This window comes from Toxorhynchites rutilus, chromosome 1 (assembly GCF_029784135.1).
Source record: "Toxorhynchites rutilus septentrionalis strain SRP chromosome 1, ASM2978413v1, whole genome shotgun sequence".
NCBI classification, from domain to species: domain Eukaryota; kingdom Metazoa; phylum Arthropoda; class Insecta; order Diptera; family Culicidae; genus Toxorhynchites; species Toxorhynchites rutilus.
In genome coordinates, this window is record NC_073744.1 from 91,551,264 (window position 1) to 91,571,898 (window position 20,635).

At 42.4% G+C, this 20,635-nt stretch overlaps 2 protein-coding genes across 2 annotated transcripts; both read left to right on the top strand.

Annotated features, from left to right (window-relative positions):
- The first annotated feature begins 13,017 nt into the window (after positions 1-13,017).
- LOC129761176 (uncharacterized) lies at positions 13,018-14,412 on the top strand. Its single transcript, XM_055758889.1, has one exon. The coding sequence runs from the start codon at positions 13,018-13,020 to the stop codon at positions 14,410-14,412; it is 1,395 nt and encodes a 464-aa protein (XP_055614864.1).
- A 1,920-nt stretch (positions 14,413-16,332) lies between these two features.
- On the top strand, positions 16,333-19,039 carry LOC129761177 (uncharacterized). The gene is made up of 4 exons (XM_055758891.1): positions 16,333-16,495; positions 16,549-16,742; positions 17,180-18,416; positions 18,504-19,039. Exons 1-4 carry the CDS (start codon positions 16,333-16,335, stop codon positions 19,037-19,039), a joined length of 2,130 nt encoding a protein of 709 aa, XP_055614866.1.
- The last annotated feature ends 1,596 nt before the right edge of the window (positions 19,040-20,635 follow it).

Here is a 20,635-nt window from a genome sequence, read left to right on the forward strand (position 1 = left end):
GATCATTTGTTTGAAGTTGAATGAACGACCAAATGAATATTTGAGGCACTTCGAAAACGAGAGCTTTTTCGCTTGCATGTTATTTTCAATGCCAAGAGGAACTGTCAGATTATTTTGCAGCAGCGATATCTTTCCGGATGCTTCTCGAAGTCCAACACCAGTGGTTAATGCTAACTCGATAACCACCTGTTAATTGCACATGATTGAAAAACCACAAAATCAATTGTATTTGGTCGCAGTATTATATGGATAGAAAACGTTAAAATAAACTATTTCGCTTGAATGTAATTTTCAATTCCCAAGGGATCTGGCAGATTATTTTTCAGCAACGATAATATCTTTCCGGAATCTTCTCGATGCTGGATGGCAACCAAACAAAAATAGTTCCGCGCGTGTATGTGTGTGTGGTGGCTGCTCCGATGTCTCAAGCGGAACCGTTTTTCGGTGCTGATACTCTCTTGGTCACCTTCTCTTCTCCTCCTGCCTCCTGCCTCCTGGCTTTTCTGCCCTCCCTCACAGTTCCAAACAAACTGCATGTCTTTCAGGTCAGGTCAGGCTAGGTAATGAATCCCTCGATCCCTTGATTCCTCGCCGAAAAAGAATAATTTTCAGAAGCTTTCCTGTTAATTGCGATCAATTGAAAAATTACAAAACCAAATGTATTTGGTTGCATTGTTATATGCATAGAAAACATTAGAATAAACTGTTTCTCATCAATGTATTTTTAAATTCCCAGGGGAACTGACAGAGTATTTTTCAGCAACGATTAGTTCTTTCCCGATTTTCCTCGATACTCGAAGCCCACCAGTGGTTAATGCTAACTCGATAACCACCTGTTAAAAGCACTTAATTGAAAAATATTAGGTCGCAGTGTTACATGGATAGAAAACATTAAAATGAACTCTTTCGCATGAATGTATTTTTCAGTTCTCAAGGGAACTGGCAGATTATTTTTCAACAACGATTGCATCTTTCCTGAAATTTCTCGATGCTGAATGGCATCCAAACGAAAATAGTTCCGCGCGTGTATGTGTGTGTGTTGGCTGCTCCGATGTTTCAAGCGAAACCGTTTGTGGCATCACTCTCCTCCTGATAGATTCCCTTTCGGCCTAAGGTGCACAAACAGGCTCTTGGTGACACCGTTCATCCGCGCTTTCATGATAAACGAAGAGCTTCACCACAACAGCGACAACATGCTCCAATCACTGTTCAATTATAACTGAGTGAATTTCCGAGTGGCGCTCGCTTATATACCGATTGGTGATATCGATAGCCTGTTTTGAAAGCAATTTTAAGACTATTGAAACAAGTTTTTGGATCAAAAAGTAACAAGTATATAACGCGTAGACATTTTATCTTTCGAATGAAGTGTTAATCATACCATTTCGTTCAGCTGTTTAGGAGCTATTAACGCTCAAAATCTCGGTCTCCGGCGTAACGCTTTCGTTTTCGAAACTTTGATTTTACACCCCGGTATAGAAATGAAAGACGTAGTCCTACGTCAAAACTTGCTGTTTGCTTGCTAAACCAGATGGCAAGGATCTATTCGATCTATTCGGATCATGGCTTCAGGCCAGTGGAGAGGAAGCCGTGCCGTTGAAGATGCCAAAGTGTTCTTATCCCCCTTCATCGTGGAGGGGAAGGAGCAAGGATCTTCTTGACTGATCCATTGTTCAGACACTAAATCCTGAAAAATAGTTCGGCATCTTTTAAGTAGCAGAAAAGCGCTGCTACTCTCGCTGAATCGTCGCTCAAGACATCTCGTATACTCCCTCTAATTCCATGAAGATTTCGCAGATCATCACATTTGGGGCAACCACACAGGAAGTGTTCGATGGAGTTGTGAACTTGGCAGCGGTCGCAGAGTTGATGGAAAGATCATCTGTTGAATCCATGTGAGACCGAGCAGTGACTGGTCCTCAGTCTGGACAGGATTCGTTGTTCTCTCATTCTTTTCAGGTCGTTGAACCTGATAGTCGAGCCCTTGATTTTTCTGAGAAACTGTCCTCTCTCTGCTAACATCCTTTTGGTCTAAAAGGTGCGAAAAGAGTTGGTGATCCACAATTTCACTTCATCCAGCGGCACCTCCTGGGTGAAAAATGGTCCGGTGTGACCGATTCCGGCAAATCGGTCAGCCGCTTCATTCCCTGCGATGCCGTTGTGTCCGGGGACCCAAATGGGCGCAGGGAATGATCTTGTTGCTTTGTGTCATTATAAACAAACAATGCTTCAACTTATATTCTAGTGCGTTGGTATTGGTGACTACCATACACAGCATGATTTTCATATGTGGGTGTGCAAGCGCTGAGCGTAAACCAAAGGTTTCCAAGTGTCAATTTTCTATAAGACCAGTTACATTTTTCCGTTGTTTTGATCAATAAATCTGGAAAATACCGAAGGGAAAATGCTCACGGAGAGAAAAGAAAGACAAATTGATGAATTTCACAAAGAACATGCTGGTATCAGAGAAATTTCTCGTCATATTGGACGATCCCATCAAGTAGTGCTCAATTATTTGACGAATCCTCAAGCATACGGTAAGAAGGAGAGAGCTCCACGTAAATCGAAGCTCTCTGACCGGGATAAGCGGGAAACAGCTAGTACAGATCCGAATACTTTAAAATCGCTTATGCGAATAAAGCAACAAATAAATGTTTCTCGGTTGACAATTCGTCAAGTTTTGGTAAAAAATTCACACATAGAGAGGGTTGAAGAAGTTAAAGCTCCTCATCTTACACCATCTCACATCGGAAGACGTCTGAGTTTTGCCAAAGCTCACATGAACCGACAATGAGATATGGTATGCTGTGATAAAGAATGTTTCCAAAAGAATACATTTTTCTATATACCATAACGAAAAGTTCAGGGGCAAGGGGACGAATGATTGTCTTGCGTTGCTTTCTTCAGAAATTCAAATGGCTTACGCCGAAAAAAAACAAATGGCTTCAGTATTCTTGGACATAAAGGGGGCGTTTGATTCAGTTTCAATAGAGGTCCTGTCAGACAAATTACACTCTCGGGGTCTGCCGCCTCTATTGAATAATATGTTATATAACTTGCTTTGTGAGAAACATTTGAATTTTTCTCATGGAGATTCGGCAGTGAGTCGGATCTCTTACATGGGCCTCCCTCAGGGCTCATGTTTAAGCCCCCTTTTGTACAACTTCTATGTAAGCGACATCGACAATTGCCTTACACAAAATTGCAACCTAAGACAACTTGCAGATGATGGAGTGGTGTCTGTCGTAGGATCAAACGAATCCGACCTGCAAGGACCCTTACAAGCTACTTTGAACAATTTTTCAACCTGGGCCATTGGGCTAGGGATCGAATTCTCCACGGAGAAAACAGAGATGGTGGTTTTTTCTAGGAAGCATAGACCAGCAAAACCAAAGCTTCAACTTTTGGGTAAACCGATCACTCATGCTATGTCATTCAAGTATCTTGGGGTCTGGTTCGACTCCAAATGTACTTGGGGGGCCCATATTAGGTATCTGAGTAAAAAATGTCAACAAAGAATAAACTTTCTCCGTACAATTACCGGCACCTGGTGGGGAGCCCATCCTGAAGATCTTATAATGTTGTATCGAACAACTATTCTCTCAGTGATGGAGTATGGCAGTTTCTGTTTTCAATCAGCTGCCAAAACACACCTCATTAAACTCGAGCGAATTCAGTATCTTTGTCTCCGTATCGCGTTGGGATGTATGCCCTCAACGCATACCATGAGTCTCGAGGTTTTGGCAGGCCTACTCCCACTAAAAGATCGCTTCAATTTATTATCTCTTCGGTTCCTCATCCGGTGTAAGGTTATGAACCCATTGGTGATCGGAAATTTTGAGCAGCTTATCGAGCTAAATTTTCATTCTGGATTCATGAGCTCATATCATGAATTCATCACCATGCAGGTTGATCCTTCTTCGTATATTCCCAACCGTGTTTGTTTTTCTGACTACATCAATTCCTCTGTACATTTTGATCTGTTCATGAAGGAGAAAATCCATGAAATTCCAGATTATCTTCGATCGAGGATCGCTCCTACGATCTTCAAAGCAAAGTATGGGCGTGTCAATTGTGATAATATGTACTTTACTGATGGGTCCTCTATGAATGAGTCCATAGGACTTGGAGTGTTCAACGTATTTTTTAGCACCTCACACAGTCTTCAGTATCCTTGCTCAGTATATATTGCTGAATTGGCAGCAATACACTGGGCGCTGGACAGCGTCGCCTCACGACCTGTTGAACACTATTACATTGTAACGGATAGTCTTAGCTCTGTCGAAGCTATCCGTTCAGTGAGGCCGGAAAAGCACTCGCCGTACTTCCTTGAGAGAATACGAGAAATTTTGAGTGCTTTATCCAGACGCTGTTATGTCATTACTTTTGTCTGGGTCCCTTCACATTGCTCCATTTCGGGTAATGAGAGGGCTGACTCATTAGCAAAGGTAGGTGCAATTGAAGGCGATATTTATCAGCGTCAAATCGCCTTCAATGAATTTTATTCTTTAGTTCGTAAAAATACCATCGCTAACTGGCAACGCAAGTGGAACGAAGATGAATTGGGCCGGTGGTTCCACTCGATTATCCCTAAGGTTAGCCTCAAACCATGGTTCAAAAGTCTGGACTTGAGTCGGGACTTTATTCGGACCTTCTCCCGACTCATGTCCAATCACTGTTCTTTAGATGCGCTGCTTTTTCGTTTCAAGCTTGCCGACAGCAATCTCTGCGTTTGTGGCCATGGTTACCACGACATCGAACACGTTGTTTGGTCGTGCGAGCTATATTTTGTCGCCAGATCGAATTTAGAAAACTCCCTTCGGGCTCGAGGAAGGCAGCCCAATGTGCCGGTGAGAGATGTGTTGGCTCGGTTAGACCTTGATTACATGTCCCAAATATATGTTTTCCTTAAAGATATCGATCTTCGAGTGTGATTGTTCTTACATCCTTTCCCCCCCATTTTCTCCTCCTTTTCGTCCTTCGCGAGCTATCGGTTCCCTAACATTAGAATAAGTTAAATTGTTAATACATATTAGATGTGAGGATAGTTTAAGAATTCAGTGTGATGTGTGAGTATGAATGTGAAAGTGAGTGTGAGTGTGAGTGTGAACATGGTTACAATCTCCTTACATCCCATCCTTTTCCTAAAGAAAATGTGTCACTCTTCTAAACTTGAGTCAACCGCGAGTAATCGGTTTCCTATTTCATTAACCGTAGAATTAAGAAAACATGTTAATAGTAAAAGTATAGTTGAGAGTTTGGCTTCTTTAAACCTATGTAACTGAGCCTGTACAAATAAACGAATTATAAAAAAAAAAAAAAAAAATAACGAAAAGTTCTTCAATGTATAGGTTATCTCCTCTGACGAAAAAAAGTTCAATTAGGATGGTCTTGATGGTTTCAACGGGTACTGGCGTGATTTACGGAAGAAGGAACAGTATTTTTCAACCAGGAATTTTGGTGAAGGCTCGTGCATGGATTGGGCGGGATTCTGTGCAACCGGAAAGCTCAAGACAGCTTTCATATCATTCAAGGATTACATACATGTTCTGGAATCCTCTCTCCTACCGTTTTTGTGTGGATATCGATATTCATATCAGCAAGGAAACTAAACAATGGATTAAGGCTCACTCTCCAGATTTGAATCCTGTTGAAAATCTTAGGGGGATCCTTGTACGCGGAATCTGCACTGAGGGGAAACGGTACACCACGATCGAAGATCTCAAGGTCGCAATTTCGGAAACATGGAAAAATATCGAGAAATTCGTTCAGCAGCATTTGGTAAATAATATTCCAACACTAATTTTCCAGGTTATTAACCGAAATGGCAAGGTTGCCAATTATTGACATGTAAATCAGCCGATCGTTTTGAATTTTTCATTGATAATCCATATTAATTTTGAAATGGTCTTATAGAAAATGGACAGCTGAAATTATCATATTTAAGCACACTAAATAAACAAACAACACTTTGAAAGAAATTTGGAAACTGCAACATTTCTGGCCGACTGGATGCAGGGTATCCTTATTGATGATGATGATGATGGTCCCACCTCATACCCCTACAATGGTTTGGACGATTTATCATTAAGATAATATTAGGAATTTAACCTTACACATGAAAACCAGTATATCAACTAAAACGGACTGGTTCTATTCCAGACACAAATTGACTATTAGAAGAACATCGAAGAAATAGGCGAAAACTGAAAAAAAAATCCCAAGGCATGTCAAGAAAATTTCCAACCCGGGAAGATCCTTGACCGATCGGGAATTGAACCCAATGTCTTGAAGTTTCCACTAGATGCTTACCCTGAGATCTGCCACAGTACAGAAAAAACCTCGTTATAATCATCTGCTAATACGATAGCTTACGAGTATTCCAACGGGGCTATCCCAAGTTCGAATCCGGTTTCCTCTGTAGACCCTATAAACTTTTATTGTATGTCGGTTTTCGCCAATGTCCAAAATCTAGGTTATTTATGTCTACTAAAACGCGCGCGTGGCTCAAACGTTTGTAGACTACTCATGTATATATCTTTTTTAAATCTAATTTAAAAGCAAAAAACACGCATGTACACGCAAATAATTCATAACACAGATTTCACATGTACTATACACATCTTTTTGAACTCAGCCATTGTTGCCGCTTGCTTAATCTTTCTGGGCATCGAATTAAAGAAATTCACTCCTTTATATAATAGTGAGTTTTGCGACCTACTAAATAAAAAGTTCCGTGTTCTTGCATCATTCGCGTTTCTTGTATTATATCTATGCAAATCACTTCCTCGTTCTATTCGATCACACAAGTATCGAGGCAACATACCATTCAAAATTTTAAAGATGAACACCATTGTCAAGTAATAAATTCTTTGCTAAACAGATAACCACTGTAGCGCGTCCGACATTAAATTAGAGGAAGTGTATCTATGGCATCTTAATATTACGCGCATAATCTTATTTACTAATCGTTGCAATCACAATACTTGTGCGCTATTTGCAAGGAACAAGATGGATGAACAGAAGTCTATGTGAGGTGAAACGAGTGATTTATACAATCTGATTTCACTAGTTATAGTTAACTCATTCTTCAATCGGCATATGATGCCATACTTTTTAGCAATCTTTTTGATGACATTATCAATGTGAGACTTGAAGGCTATTTTGTCATCAATAACTACTCCTAGATATTTGATTTCTGTAACCCGTTCAATTGTCTCACCATCAATTTCAAAATGACTATCGAATCTGGAGTTTGATGAAGAAATGAGCATGTATTTAGTCTTACTAAATTTCAATTTCAATTGTTTAAATTTCAACCACCGAGCAAGAGAATGAAGATCTTCGTTTAAATGTGCCGCGGTTTCATCTAACTCCTTAGATGCAATGAACAGAACAGTATCATCCGCGAACAAATTAACATCACAAAAACGTAAGACTCGCCGCATATCATTGATATATAAAATGAATAAAATGGGCCCTAACACACTTGGTACACCAAGTGTGTTACCGATAGGAGCAGAAATAAAATCGTTGAAACGAGTCCTTTGAGTTCGATCACACAAATAGCTTTCAAACCATTTGTATGATGTCCATACAATTCCATTGCGCTTCAATGTTTGTAACAGTAAGGCCCTAGAAATTGTTTCAAAGGCGCGTTTTAAATCCAAGAACACCGCTAAAATAGTTTCTTTAGCCTCGATATTCTCTTTCCACGGAGTGGTCTCACAAGAGTGTCCCTCTCGATATCCCGACTGTTCTGGTATCAGCAAGTTATTGATGTTAATAAATTTCATCAGCTGACCTTTCACTACAAGTTCTCAAATTTTTTCTGTTGTGTGTAATATGTTAACAGGACGGTACTCTTCGGCTTTATCCGTCCCATTAACTTTGGGGATAGGAATCACGAAAGATTCCTTCCAAACTTTTGGCACGTGCCCAGTTTGCAATGATTCATTTATCAGGCTCAGCAACTCGTGTCCAATAACATGAAAGCAAAATTGAATCACTTTTGCGTTGACATTGTCGATACCAGCCGGAAAAACAATTATCTTTCAACTCTGCAAATATGATGGGTAGAAAACATTCTAATCTACAATTGTTATTCATCGGCTGTATTATTTCGTGAGGCGCACTGACCAATTCAATACTTTGATTAATCAGTTGATCACTGTTCACAAAATAACTGTTGAATTTTTCCGCTATTATTTGTTCTGAATGTTCTTCTGAACCATCGAAAGTTATGGACCGCGATAAGCTACTCTCAGTGTTAAGCAAAATTTTCCATAACTCCTTGCTGTTATTCTGGTGTTGATCGATTTTCCTCTGAATATATTCACATCTAGTCTTTTTCAAGGCTTGTGAATACATGTTCCGCAAAGCAGTGTACCTATTCCAGTCATTTTCTAAATTGCTTCTCCGAAACTTTACGTACTGTGTATCTCGTTTACGCTTGAGACGCAAAAGTGATAACGAGTACCAGCTGTTCGAATTCTTCAAACTGATTTGTTTTCCAAAAACCAAGCTATTCGTACATACATTCAATACATTAGTGAGAGCTGTTGCTTTCAAATCCAAATTATCAGTTATCGCAGTAAAATCCAGGCTTCTCGTGACTAGATGAAACAGTGCTTCTTTCGAATATTTGTCCCAGCACTTGATTTTAATTTTATTTTCTTCATGTTCTCTCATTTCATTCTCAATGTAAACAAAAATTGTCTCATGGTCCGTTATTTTAAATTTGGCCTCTACCAGAGAATGAACCATATCAAAATTGGAGAAAACATGATCAATCAAAGTTCTACTGTTTTTTGTTATTCTAGTGAATTCCGGAACAGTCTGTTTTAAATTGTAAAAATACGATAGATGCTTCATTTGGTTCGAATTTGTAATATTGAGCCAATCAATGTTAAAATCACCAGCAATTACATTCAATTTGCTACAATCAATGAAACTCTCCCATCAGTTTTCTAAGATTTCTAAAAAACGCTGGACACTTGAACTGGGGGAATGATATAAAATTCCAAAATTTCCCATCTGCATACCCCTTACAACTGAAATTGTCAAGAACCAATTATTTTCAACAGATTCGTTTAACCGAGTTTTGAATTTAATCGATTCTTTTGCGTAAATAGCAACTCCTCGAGTGTGTCTGGAATGTGAAAGGCAGAAAGCAACTTCGTAACACGGGATGTTATATTGATCAAATGAATTCTCATCAACAATATGAGTTTCAGAAAGAAAGACTAATCGTGGACGGAAATTCTCTACAAGTTGTCGCATTGCAACATAATTTGTAGAAAGCCCAGCAATATTGAAGTACATTATTTCTAACCTCCTCTCTCATGGTCTTTCCTCGGATTGCTATTTACTGGAAAAAACGATGCTTTTCTTCTTTTCTAGCAGCCTCCGATACACTGGACACTGTGTACTATAAGCAGGATGGGCAATGTCCAATTTTATTCTTTGTTCTTTATTACATTTTAAACAATTTGCGCACTTAAATTCAGTTGAAGAGCATTTAGATGTTTTATGATTTTCATTAAATCTTGAGCATTTTTGCTCATTTTGGCAAACTTTGCTCTTATGCCCGAATTCTCCGCATTTGAAGCAACGTAGAACATTAGAGGCCTCAACTTACACTTACACCATTCGATGCTTATTTTGGGAGTCTTCATCAGACATCCATAAGTTTCATGGTCGGCTTCAATAATTACATTGTATTTGTTATATTTAAAACGTGGATTTTCATATTTTGCAAAAACTCTAACTTCTCGGAACGCGATATCTTCATTTTGGGTTTTCAAAAGGTCAATGAAAATATCTGAGGAATATTGATCGCTCATTCCTAATATTTTAAATTATCTCCCAGATTGCTTTCAATGCTATTCTTCACAGTTCCAATGTCATCCCCTGTGGCACACTCAACTATAATCGAGCCGTCTTTCCCATTCCTAAAATTACAAATTTTATGGATTCTTGGATTCAATTAATTTTTTAAAAATTTCCTTGTCTCGTCATTATTTTGCGAAGACTCAACTGGCTTGATCACTATTACAGGGCAAGCTTTACGTTTCTTTTCAAGTTTTGGTTTAATAGTTGTGCTTTTCACCACAGATGCGTATGTGCGTTCATCGTTCACAACATCGTCATCATTTTCTGTATCTGTATTTTCTGTAATTTCTACTTGAATCGGTTCTTCGCGCTGATTCATTACTATTTTTTTCTTCCTACTCGGGCAGTCAGGTTCAGAACTACCCGTCCTACTACTCAGAGCCCGTTTTCTGTTCATCCCAGCTAATTTTCTTTCATCATGATTTTTTTCATTAAACGAACTTTTTATGTTGGGAAATACTGATTTCAATACATCCCATCTTCTGCGCTAGAAGTTCATCGAAAGTTTCTCCGTTTCCTTTTAAATCGCAATCTTTACCCGCTCATTGATGTTCTTTTGAACCTCGCTTAGAGAAAGTGAAAGAGCAGAGATTTTTTCTATCTCCAGAACATCGTCTCGCGCACAATTATTGTTATTCAACAAACATTCGATACATTTAAACAGAATATTTTCATTCTCCGTTATCATTTTAGAGGCGAATGAACTGCGAAGCTTAAAGCCTCTTAAAAACAAAGAACCTACCAATCTCCGTTATCAACTTAGCAGCCGCTTTTGTAAGAGATGTGCAGCGTCGGTGATATCGAGCACCACAAATCTCTCCGCAAGCGACTGGATCATCATTAGATAAAATTTTGGTTTCACAAGATCTGCACACACTCATCTTGCATGCAATAACCCGTACAAGTGGAAGCAAGAGCCGAGACAACAACACACATTAAACACAAAAGGACGTTCAAACAATAATGCCGCTACAGTCGTCACCAAACCGATAGCAGACCATAGTGTTATTATTTATTCAATTGATGAGCACCAGAGTAAATCAAAGCATGCACTTATACTTATCTGGATAAATCATCAATATAGCTAAACGTTGAACACAATTTATTTCACGTTTGCACAAAATTTCACAATGAAAATATCAAACTGAACGGAGCACAATTTGCACACAAGCTACTTTGTTCGCCATTCATATTAGGGTTCCAAAGAAAAGGGATCGAACCGTGGGCTCCTTTGAGAGCCTATTAGGATTAGGAGCACCTCAACGACTTTGCTTTTGATGATAACAGTGCACTATTGACGACCTGGCCGCATGCTCTTCCACGGCTGGCCTGAAAATTAATGTCAGCAAGTCAATAGCTTTGGATGTCAACACGGTCACGCCTTCCAGATTCACAGTAGCCGGGCAAGCAGTGGAGAAGATCGAGTTTCCAATATCTTGGTAGCCTGATTGCGTCAGATGTCGGGCTGCCCTTGCGAGTCTGAGGAAGACATGGAGGTCAAATCAGATCAGTAACTACACCAAAATCCGGATCTCTAATTTCAACGTAAATCAGTGCTGCTTTACGCATGTGTTCCTAACAGCACCGAGCACAAATTACCAGTGGGTTATCCAGCGTTGCAGACATTGCAGACGAAAAAACAATAGATTGACAGATCATGAACACACAATTGTCAAACACTCACTCACACATACGAATACTAAAATATCTAAAAAATAACATGTAAACATTCAGACAAACAACAAATCACAAAGGAACACATTGGACGTATAATTAAAAGCAGCACGGTTCAAATCTAGTTAAAATACAAATATTAGCACCTTTCGTTGGACAGCAGATTATCTAACACAAGCAGGACTGAAAACGTAATTATTTATAAATTAAACATGAATTATATTAAAACCAAATAAAAATTACAGCTTAAAAGCAACTCAAAATAACCTTCAGCAAACGAGTTTGCTAAACGGTGGTCCGAAGTCTTGTCGGCTGTGCCAACAAACTTTTAAGGTTTTTATGCGAAAATCGTGCTAGATGCCTAGGTCGAAGAACGCTCCCGCTGGTTCGAATCCGGTTCCAGCTGCCGATGAACGATGCTCATGCGGTCGTCCTGATGAAACTGAAGCGAACATGGTACAATGCGAGCGCTGCACCCGATACTACCACTACACTTGTGCTAACGTGACAGCTAGCATTGAAGCGGAAGATCGACATTTCGTGTGTGCGGCCTGCATCCCGCCGGCTGTACAGCTCCCAAGTGTCGCAAGCTCAAGATCCAGTCGATCAACAGCGAGTGCCAGAGCCAGAGCAGTGCTTAAGCTTCAACGTCTGGAGGAGGAAAAGGAGGCGGAGAAAAGGTATCTCGCCAAAAAGTACGATGTTCTCCAAGCTCAACTGGACGAAGAGGAAAACGGGAGTGTCAGAAGTCGTCGATCGCGTCGCAGTACACAAAGGATACAGGAATGGGTTCAGCAGTTAGTCCCGACTACGAGTGTCAGTACCGGGTTACCAATCCCCACTAGTATTCCGTCTCGGACCGGAACCCTACCGAAACAAATCCTTTCAGTACCAGCACCGCAAGTGATGCCAATCACATCCGAGCTCACCGCACAAAATGTGCAGTTACAGCCCACCGTTCTTAATCCAGTCAGTACCGTATGCAACAATATAGCTCCAGCCTTTACTCGAGTGTCTGTTCCTCGCAATATGGGTATGCAGCTTTCCAGCACAACCAACGCTAGTGGTTTACAAAGTGAAGCCATTGGAGGATTAGACAACTACCCGTTCCGGCAGAATCCCCAGGTGGATTTTTCTATCTCTGCAACGCAGCATCCCGATGATCTGATGCAGCAACTGTTTGAGCTGCGAAAACGAATGGATGGTCTACAGCTGCAGCTGGCGAAAGAGCCACCTCAGAACACACTACCAGTCACAGCACCCAATCTATCGGCATCGCAGATTGTTAGCAACAGAATTCCTGAGTATTAGTTTCCAAAGTACAAGGGTAATGAACTTGTTAGCAGTTCGGTAAGTCAGACGTGCTCAAAGCCAGTAGACACTATCAAGAGAGGTGTGTTAACGAATACAACAAGCATTTCAATTTTCGATAAAACCCCGCCGTGTACAATGCCAGTTGAATCAATAAATTATAATGCACCTCCCACTTCGACCGGTCCATGCCAAACCCCCCCTGCCTTGTCGTTCGTTCCGTCGCTTATGAGTACTCCGCATCATCTGGAACTGGTGAACAAATTGCCTGCGAACATAAAATTAAATTGGTCCCTCTTCAAGCGACAACAACGAGTCGTAGATCTCACTACGTTCGGTAGCTATATGGACGACATAGTAACGGCGGTCAGTGACGTCACCTTCACTTACGAAGCCGAAGAGCATCGCGTGAGCAAGCACGAGAAACCCAAACCCAAAGAAAAGTTGTACGTGAACGCACACGCTACATACATTTCGAAGGATAAGCCGAATATCAGCATAGTCAACCACAAAGGAGTTACACCGAAGCCGTGTCCAGTCTGCCAAAAGGAAGGGCATAAGGCTAAGGACTGCTACACTTTCCGAAATATGACCTTGAATGACCGATGGAAACTCACCCAAGAGCAACATTTATGCAGCCGTTGTCTGGTATCTCATGGAAAATTTCCGTGTAAAGCGTCCACTTGCGGTGAGAATGGATGTGAGGAACGTCACCATAAACTTCTTCATCCTGGAAAGCCACTGGTGTCACAGATCGTTGAAGTTCCGAAGACAACTAGTATGGTTACTATGCATCGCAAACTCCAACCAACTATCCTTTTCCGGATACTGCCTGTAACACTGTATGGGAATGGCAAAGTCATTGATACATATGCGTTCCTAGATGACGGTTCATCCACCACGCTGGTGGAATCCCACATCGCAAAGGAATTGGGAGTGAGAGGCGACGTAAGTCCACTCTGTCTTCAGTGGACAAATGACATCGAGCGTACAGAAAACGAGTCACAACTGATTAATCTGGAAATCTCTGGTGATGGGCATACGAAACGGCATCCATTAACAAGAATCCACACAGTTGAAAAAATGAATCTACCAGTTCAGTCACTGAATTATTCGGAAATCAGTCAACAATTTTCTCATCTTCGTGGGTTACCAGTCCGTAACTATAAAAGTGCAGTTCCCACCATTTTAATTGGTTTATACAACTCATATTTAAAAACATCTCTGAAACGTCGTGAAGGTTCCAGAAATGAACCGATTGCTTCCAAAACTCTGTTAGGTTGGACGGTTTATGGAGCCATCAACGCTGGTCCTGATTCTAAGGTCCAGTTACAGTTTCACATCTGTGCTCGTTCGCCCGATCAGGAGCTCCATGAAATCGTGAAGGACTTTTTCGCTTTGGAAAGCGTTGGTTCAATTTCACCGATCGTAGAAAGCGACGATGACATTCGTGCACGTGCAATACTTGAGCGCACTACGGTTCGAACACCTACGGGGAGATTTCAGACGGGCTTGCTGTGGAAACACGACTAAAGGGTGTGTCACATCAAATTGCATCACGGAAAAAACGCTGTAGAAATTTAATTTTTAGGAATTATATCTTCAGATTTCGCTTATAATCAGATAAGAGTGTATAGATCACGTTGGCCATGCTTCACTGTCAATTTTTCGTAAATTTGGAAAAATGTCGTCGAACGAAAAAGAGCGTCGTGAATTAATCCTGCGCACTCATTTCGAGAATCCGGAGTTGTCACATCGGGACATCGGTAAGATGCTGGGAATCGTCCAATCCACGGTCAGCAGAGTACTAAAACGATACTTCGAGAACCTAACCATCGACCGGAAGGTGAAGAACGGCAAAAATGGATGCTCCGTCAGTGAAAAAGATCACAAGCGCGTAGTTAAGCAGTTTAGACGTGATCCGAGAAGTTCGGTCCGGGATGTCGCCAATAAGCTGAATTTGTCAAGTTCATTCGTTCAGCGGACCAAGCAGCGGGACCTGCGTACATACAAGGTTCAGAAGGCTTCTAACCGCGACGAAAGGCAAAACATGGTGGGGACGACGCGAGCCCGGAAGCTGTACACCGAAATGCTGACGAAGCCGCATTGCCTGGTAATGGACGACGAAACCTACGTCAAAGCGGACTTTCGTCAGCTGCCGGGCCTGTTGTTCTTCTCCGCAGAGGACAAATTCAGCGTTCCGGGGGAGATTCGCAAGCAGAAACTATCCAAGTTTGCCAAAAAGTACATGGTGTGGTAAGCGATCTGCTCTTGCGGAAAGCGGAGCGCCCCCTTTGTGATGACCAGCACGGTAAACGGGCAGGTTTACCTTAAGGAGTGCCTACAGAAGCGCTTACTACCACTATTGAAGCAGCACGAGGGCCCGACCATGTTCTGGCCGGATCTCGCTTCGTGCCACTATTCAAAGGACATGTTGGAGTGGTACGAAGCCAACGGGGTTATCTACGTGCCAAAGGAAATGAACTCGCCCAACGCGCCGGAGCTTCGCCCAATAGAGAAATATTGGGCGATTATGAAGCAGGCCCTCCGGAAGAACCCAAAAGTTGTCAAATCGGAGGCGGACTTCAAGAGAAAATGGATTTCTGCTCAAAAAAAAACTACAACCTGACGTTGTACAGAACCTTATGGACGGGGTAAAGAGGAAGGTGCGAGCATACGGGCTTGGGCTCGAAGTATGAATAAAAAGAAAATGCCAAAAGTTGTTTAATAGTTTTATTTTACTGTCTAAAATTTTTCAAAAGGATCGGTCTACTGGGCGAATTTCTACAGCGTTTTCCGTGATGCAATTTGATGTGACACACCCTTTATATTCAGTTTCCAAACAGCAGACCAATGGCGGAAAGAAGACTCCAGTGCCTTGAACGTCGCTTGGCGTCCAAACCAGAGCTTTACGACAAATTGCGAGAGCAGATGAAGGAGTATCAATCCAAAGAATATGCCTACAAACTCAGCCAGGGCGAACTAGCCGCATTAGACGCGAATAGGACTTGGTTCTTACCGTTGAACGTCGTAATCAATCCAAGAAAGCCAAACAAATTACGTTTAGTGTGGGATGCTGCAGCCAAGGTCCAGGGTTAGTCATTGAACTCCAATCTACTAGCTGGTCTTGATCTCCTTACTCCGCTTCCCGCTGTACTTTGTCCATTCCGACAATTCCAAGTCGCCATCACAGCGGATATTTCGGAAATGTTTCACCAAATATTGATACAACCGGAAGATCGATCGGCGCAGCTGTTTCTTTGGAGAGATCATCCGTCGAAACAATTTGTTTTCGCAATGAAAGTGGCGACGTTTGGATCTACGTGCTCCCCATCCGCAGCACAATTCATAAAAAATCGAAACGCTCAAGAATTTTCTAAGCAGTTTCCACAAGCGGCTGAAGCGATTTTAAAACATCACTATGTGGATGATTTTTTGTACAGTGTAGACACGATGAAGGAGGCGGTACAAATTGCGCAACAAGTGAAGGAAATCCACTCAAAAGCTGGCTTCCATATCCGTAACTGGCTCTCGAACTCCAGCGACCTTCTAACACGGGTCGGGGAAAGGAACGTGGAAACGTCGAAGTACTTCGCAGCGACCAAGTCAACTACTAGTGAAGTCTCGGCATGATTTGGAAACCAGATCCAGATATTTTCGTGTTCCAAGGGTTGTTTCGCGAAGAAATGTTACCGCTGATCCAGGGTAATTACATTCCAACCAAGAGACAGACCCTTCGGATCGTGATGAGCATATTTGATCTCTTAGGATTGGTAGCTGTTTTTGTGGTCCACGGAAAAATGCTCACTCAGAACATCTGGCGTTCGAAAATCGGATGGGACGAGCGTATACCCGATGAGCTAGTTAGTCAATGGGAGCGCTAGTTGACCTTGTTGCAGCAACTTGAGCAAATACAAATACCCCGGAGTTACTTTCCTGGCACTTCAAGTGAGATCTATCGTTCACTTGAGCTGCATATTTTCGTGGATGCCAGTGAGGAGGCCTTTGCCGCTGTCGCATATTTCCGGATCATCGAACAACAAACGGTTCGCTGCGTTCTTGTATCCGCGAAGACAAAGGTTGCTCCACTAAAGCCCATATCGATTCCTAGATTGGAATTAATGGCGGCCGTTCTTGGGGTGAAACTTGCCAAATCGGTCGAAAACACCACACCCTAGCTATTACCCGCAGAGTATTTTGGAGCGACTCCAGCACCGCACTTTCGTGGATACGTTCAGACCAAAGAAAATATCGACAGTTTGTTGCTTTCCGGGTGACTGGGATTCTTGATAATTCTCAGGTAGATGAGTGGCGATGGATCCCTTCTCGTTGGAACGTAGCGGACGAAGTAACGAAAAGGGGCAAGGGACCTTCTATCAACAACAGTAGTCGCTGGTTCCAAGCACCAGCTTTTCTCTATCAGCATCCTGATCTATGGCCTCATCAAGATCTACGTGTTACAGAGACACCAGAAGAGCTTCGTCCCATCCACATTCACCATCAAATTGCAATAGTTGAGCAGCTGATCGTGTTCGGAAGGTTCTCAAAATGGGAACGCTTGGTGCGAGCTGTAGCGTATGTTCTCAGATATCTTTGGAAGCTGCGCCGCAGAGTCAAAAAGCAAACTGCAGGAACGACGAATTGGTTGAATCAGGACGAGTTACGAAAGGCAGAGTCAGAGATTTTTAAGCAAATCCAGCAAGAGACTTACGGAGATGAAATCATCACACTAATTAGAAATAAAAAGCTACCGATGGAACAGCAACTAGGTTTGGAGAAAACGAGCAAGCTTCGCAAGTTATCACCTTTCCTGGATAAGCACAGTGTCATTCGTATGGACAGTAGAGCTTCGATTTCCGAGTACTTGTCAACAGACTTCAAGTTTCCTGTAATCCTTCCGAAAGGCCACTATGGAACTCAGTTGCTGATAAATTGGTACCATCGTCAACTCAAACATCGGAACGCAGAGACAGCAGTGAACGAGATGCGTCAGAGATTCCACGTATCAGAAATGAGAGCGGCGTTTCGACAGGTCAGAAAACTTTGCCAATGGTGTAAGATCTACAAAGCGGTCCCTGCAGTACCTAGGATGGCTCCCTTGCCTCCAGAGAGGACCACATCCTACATTCGTCCATTTTCTTTCGTTGGCGTGGACTACTTTGGACCAATGTTAATCAGACAAGGACGCAGTGATGTGAAGCGGTGGGTGGCGATATTTCCTTGCCTCACTATACGTGCTGTGCATTTAGAGGTGTCGCACAGCTTGTCCACGGAGTCCTTTAAACTGGCAATTCGGAGATTCATCGACAGGAGGGGGGCTCCTGCCGAAATATTTAGCGATCAGGGAACCAACTTTGTTGGTGCAAACAACGAGTTGAAGAAAGAGTTGCAGCAAATGTACACAAGTCTGGCTTCAACGTTCACCAATACAGCAACGCAGTGGCGTTCCAACCCTCCGCTTTCACCGCATATGGGGGGGTGTTGGGAACGCCTGGTCCGGTCAATCAAGAGTGCTTTGGCTTCGTTGTCTACAATTCGTAAGCCGAGCGATTAAATGTTTTTGACATTGTTGGTCGAGGCGGAGTCGATCGTGAATTCGCGGCCACTTACCTATTTACCAATAGAATCAGAGGCGCACGAAGCACTGACACTGAACTGCTTCTTGATGCTGAGTACGAGTGGAGTAAATCAACCAACGAGGCACTTCATCGACGACGAGAAGTTGGGAGCATACTCAACCTGGAACACGTGCCAACAACTTTTAGACCAGTTCTGGAGTCGTTGGGTGAAGGAGTACCTCCCAACAATTACCAAGCGGACGAAGTGGTTCAACGACTGCCGACCAATTCAGGTGGGGGATCTCGTAGTCCTAGTTGAAGAACATCTGCGTAACGGGTGGCTGCGAGGACGTGTACTACGAGTATTCCCAGGTCGAGATGGTCGAGTACGCAGTGCGGTAGTGAAGACAACTTCGGGAGTCATGCATCGCCCAGTGGTCAAAATAGCAGTTCTGGAATTAGCAGGTACAACTGGAGTGAACTCGCAGCAATACGGGTCGGGGGATGTTTCGAACAGCACCGAGCACAAGTTACCAGTGGGTTATCCAGCGTTACTGGAACCCGTGACTGAAGATATTGCAGACGAAAAAACAATAGATTGACAGATCATGAACACACAATTGTCAAACACTCACTCACACATACGAATACTAAAATATCTAAAAAATAACATGTAAACATTCAGATAAACAACAAATCACAAAGGAACACATTGGACGTATAATTAAAAGCAGCACAGTTCAAATCTAGTCAAAATACAAATATTAGCACCTTTCGTTGGACAGCAGATTATCTAACACAAGCAGGACTGAAAACGTAATTATTTATAAATTAAACATGAATTATATAATGGAATCCCAGATCACCTACGCTCCGATTCTATTCCGCCGATATTTTCGACAGAATATGGGAAAGTTAGATCTGATAAAATGTTCTTTACTGACGGTTCATTCATAAACGGGTCCACTGGCTTCGGCATCTTCAATGAAAATTCCAGTGCCTCTTTCAAACTCAAAGATCCTTGTTCCGTGTATGTCGCTGAACTGGGTGCGATATATTACGCATTAGGGATCATTGAAACATTGCCCATCGACCACTATTTCATTTTTTCAGACAGTCTCAGCTCAATAGAGGCAATCCGCTCAATGAAAGTTGATAAACGCTCATCTTATTTCCTAACAAGAATAAGACAACTATTGAGTGTTTTGGTCGAAAAATTATTCAAGATTACCTTAGCATGGGTTCCCTCTCATTGCTCGATTCCGGGGAATGAGAAAGCGGACTCGCTAGCTAAGGTGGGCGCTTTAGAAGGCACACTTTTTGAAAGGCAAATTGCTTATAATGAATTTTTCCACATTCCTCGTCAGTATACGCTCGTAAGTTGGCAGCGCATGTGGAGTGGTGATGAGTTCGGTCGTTGGTTACACACGATTATCCCTAAGGTCTCGACGAGTGCATGGTTCAAGGGATTGAATGTAGGTCGTGATTTCATTCGCGTGATATCTCGGCTTATGTCCAATCACTACAATCTAAACGCGCATCTCTATCGCATTGGGCTCGCAGCAAACAATCTTTGTGATTGTGGCGATGGCTACCACGACATCGAGCATGTTGTCTGGCCGTGTATCCGGTTCCATGCTGCTCGCTCTCAGCTCTCTAGAGCACTGAGAGCACAAGGCAGACAATCGGATATCCCCGTCCGGGATATCTTAGGTAGCCGGGATCCTGATCTTCTGCTTCATCTATACCTGTTCCTCAGAAACGCCGATGTCAACGTTTAATGATGTTTCCTTCGTTGTGTCCCCGTTTCATATCCCTCCTATCCGATCGATAAACTTTTACTTAGTCGCGGCAATACATACACACACTCTTTACAGATGCACGGGCCAAAGGTTGTGCAGTCCACTGATCATTCAACAAGAGCCAAAGGTTGTACCGCTCATGACAACTCTACACGAGCTGATGATTGCGCCGGCTAGTGATGATTCTATCCTGGATTCCTCGAGTCGAGAAAGACGCACCACGCTAGAGATGGGGTACAGACTAGGGGGGCGTTGCTGATTAATGGTCAGCTGCATCCCGATAGGAAGTATCCCGTGTCGGGCACACGTACAGAGCATCGAAGACTGCGACATACCAATTATGAGAACACTTGTAAAACTTACCTCGAGTTAACCGCGAGTAATCGGTTACATATT

Coding starts and splice junctions, on each gene's coding strand:
- LOC129761176 (XM_055758889.1), top strand. CDS start 13,018: ATGCCAGTTGAATCAATAAATTATAATGCACCTCCCACTTCGACCGGT.
- LOC129761177 (XM_055758891.1), top strand. CDS start 16,333: ATGAAGGAGGCGGTACAAATTGCGCAACAAGTGAAGGAAATCCACTCA. Junction 16,496..16,548: donor AGCGACCAAGTCAACTACTA/GTGAAGTCTCGG, acceptor TCGTGTTCCAAG/GGTTGTTTCGCGAAGAAATG. Junction 16,743..17,179: donor AGCGTATACCCGATGAGCTA/GTTAGTCAATGG, acceptor GATAATTCTCAG/GTAGATGAGTGGCGATGGAT.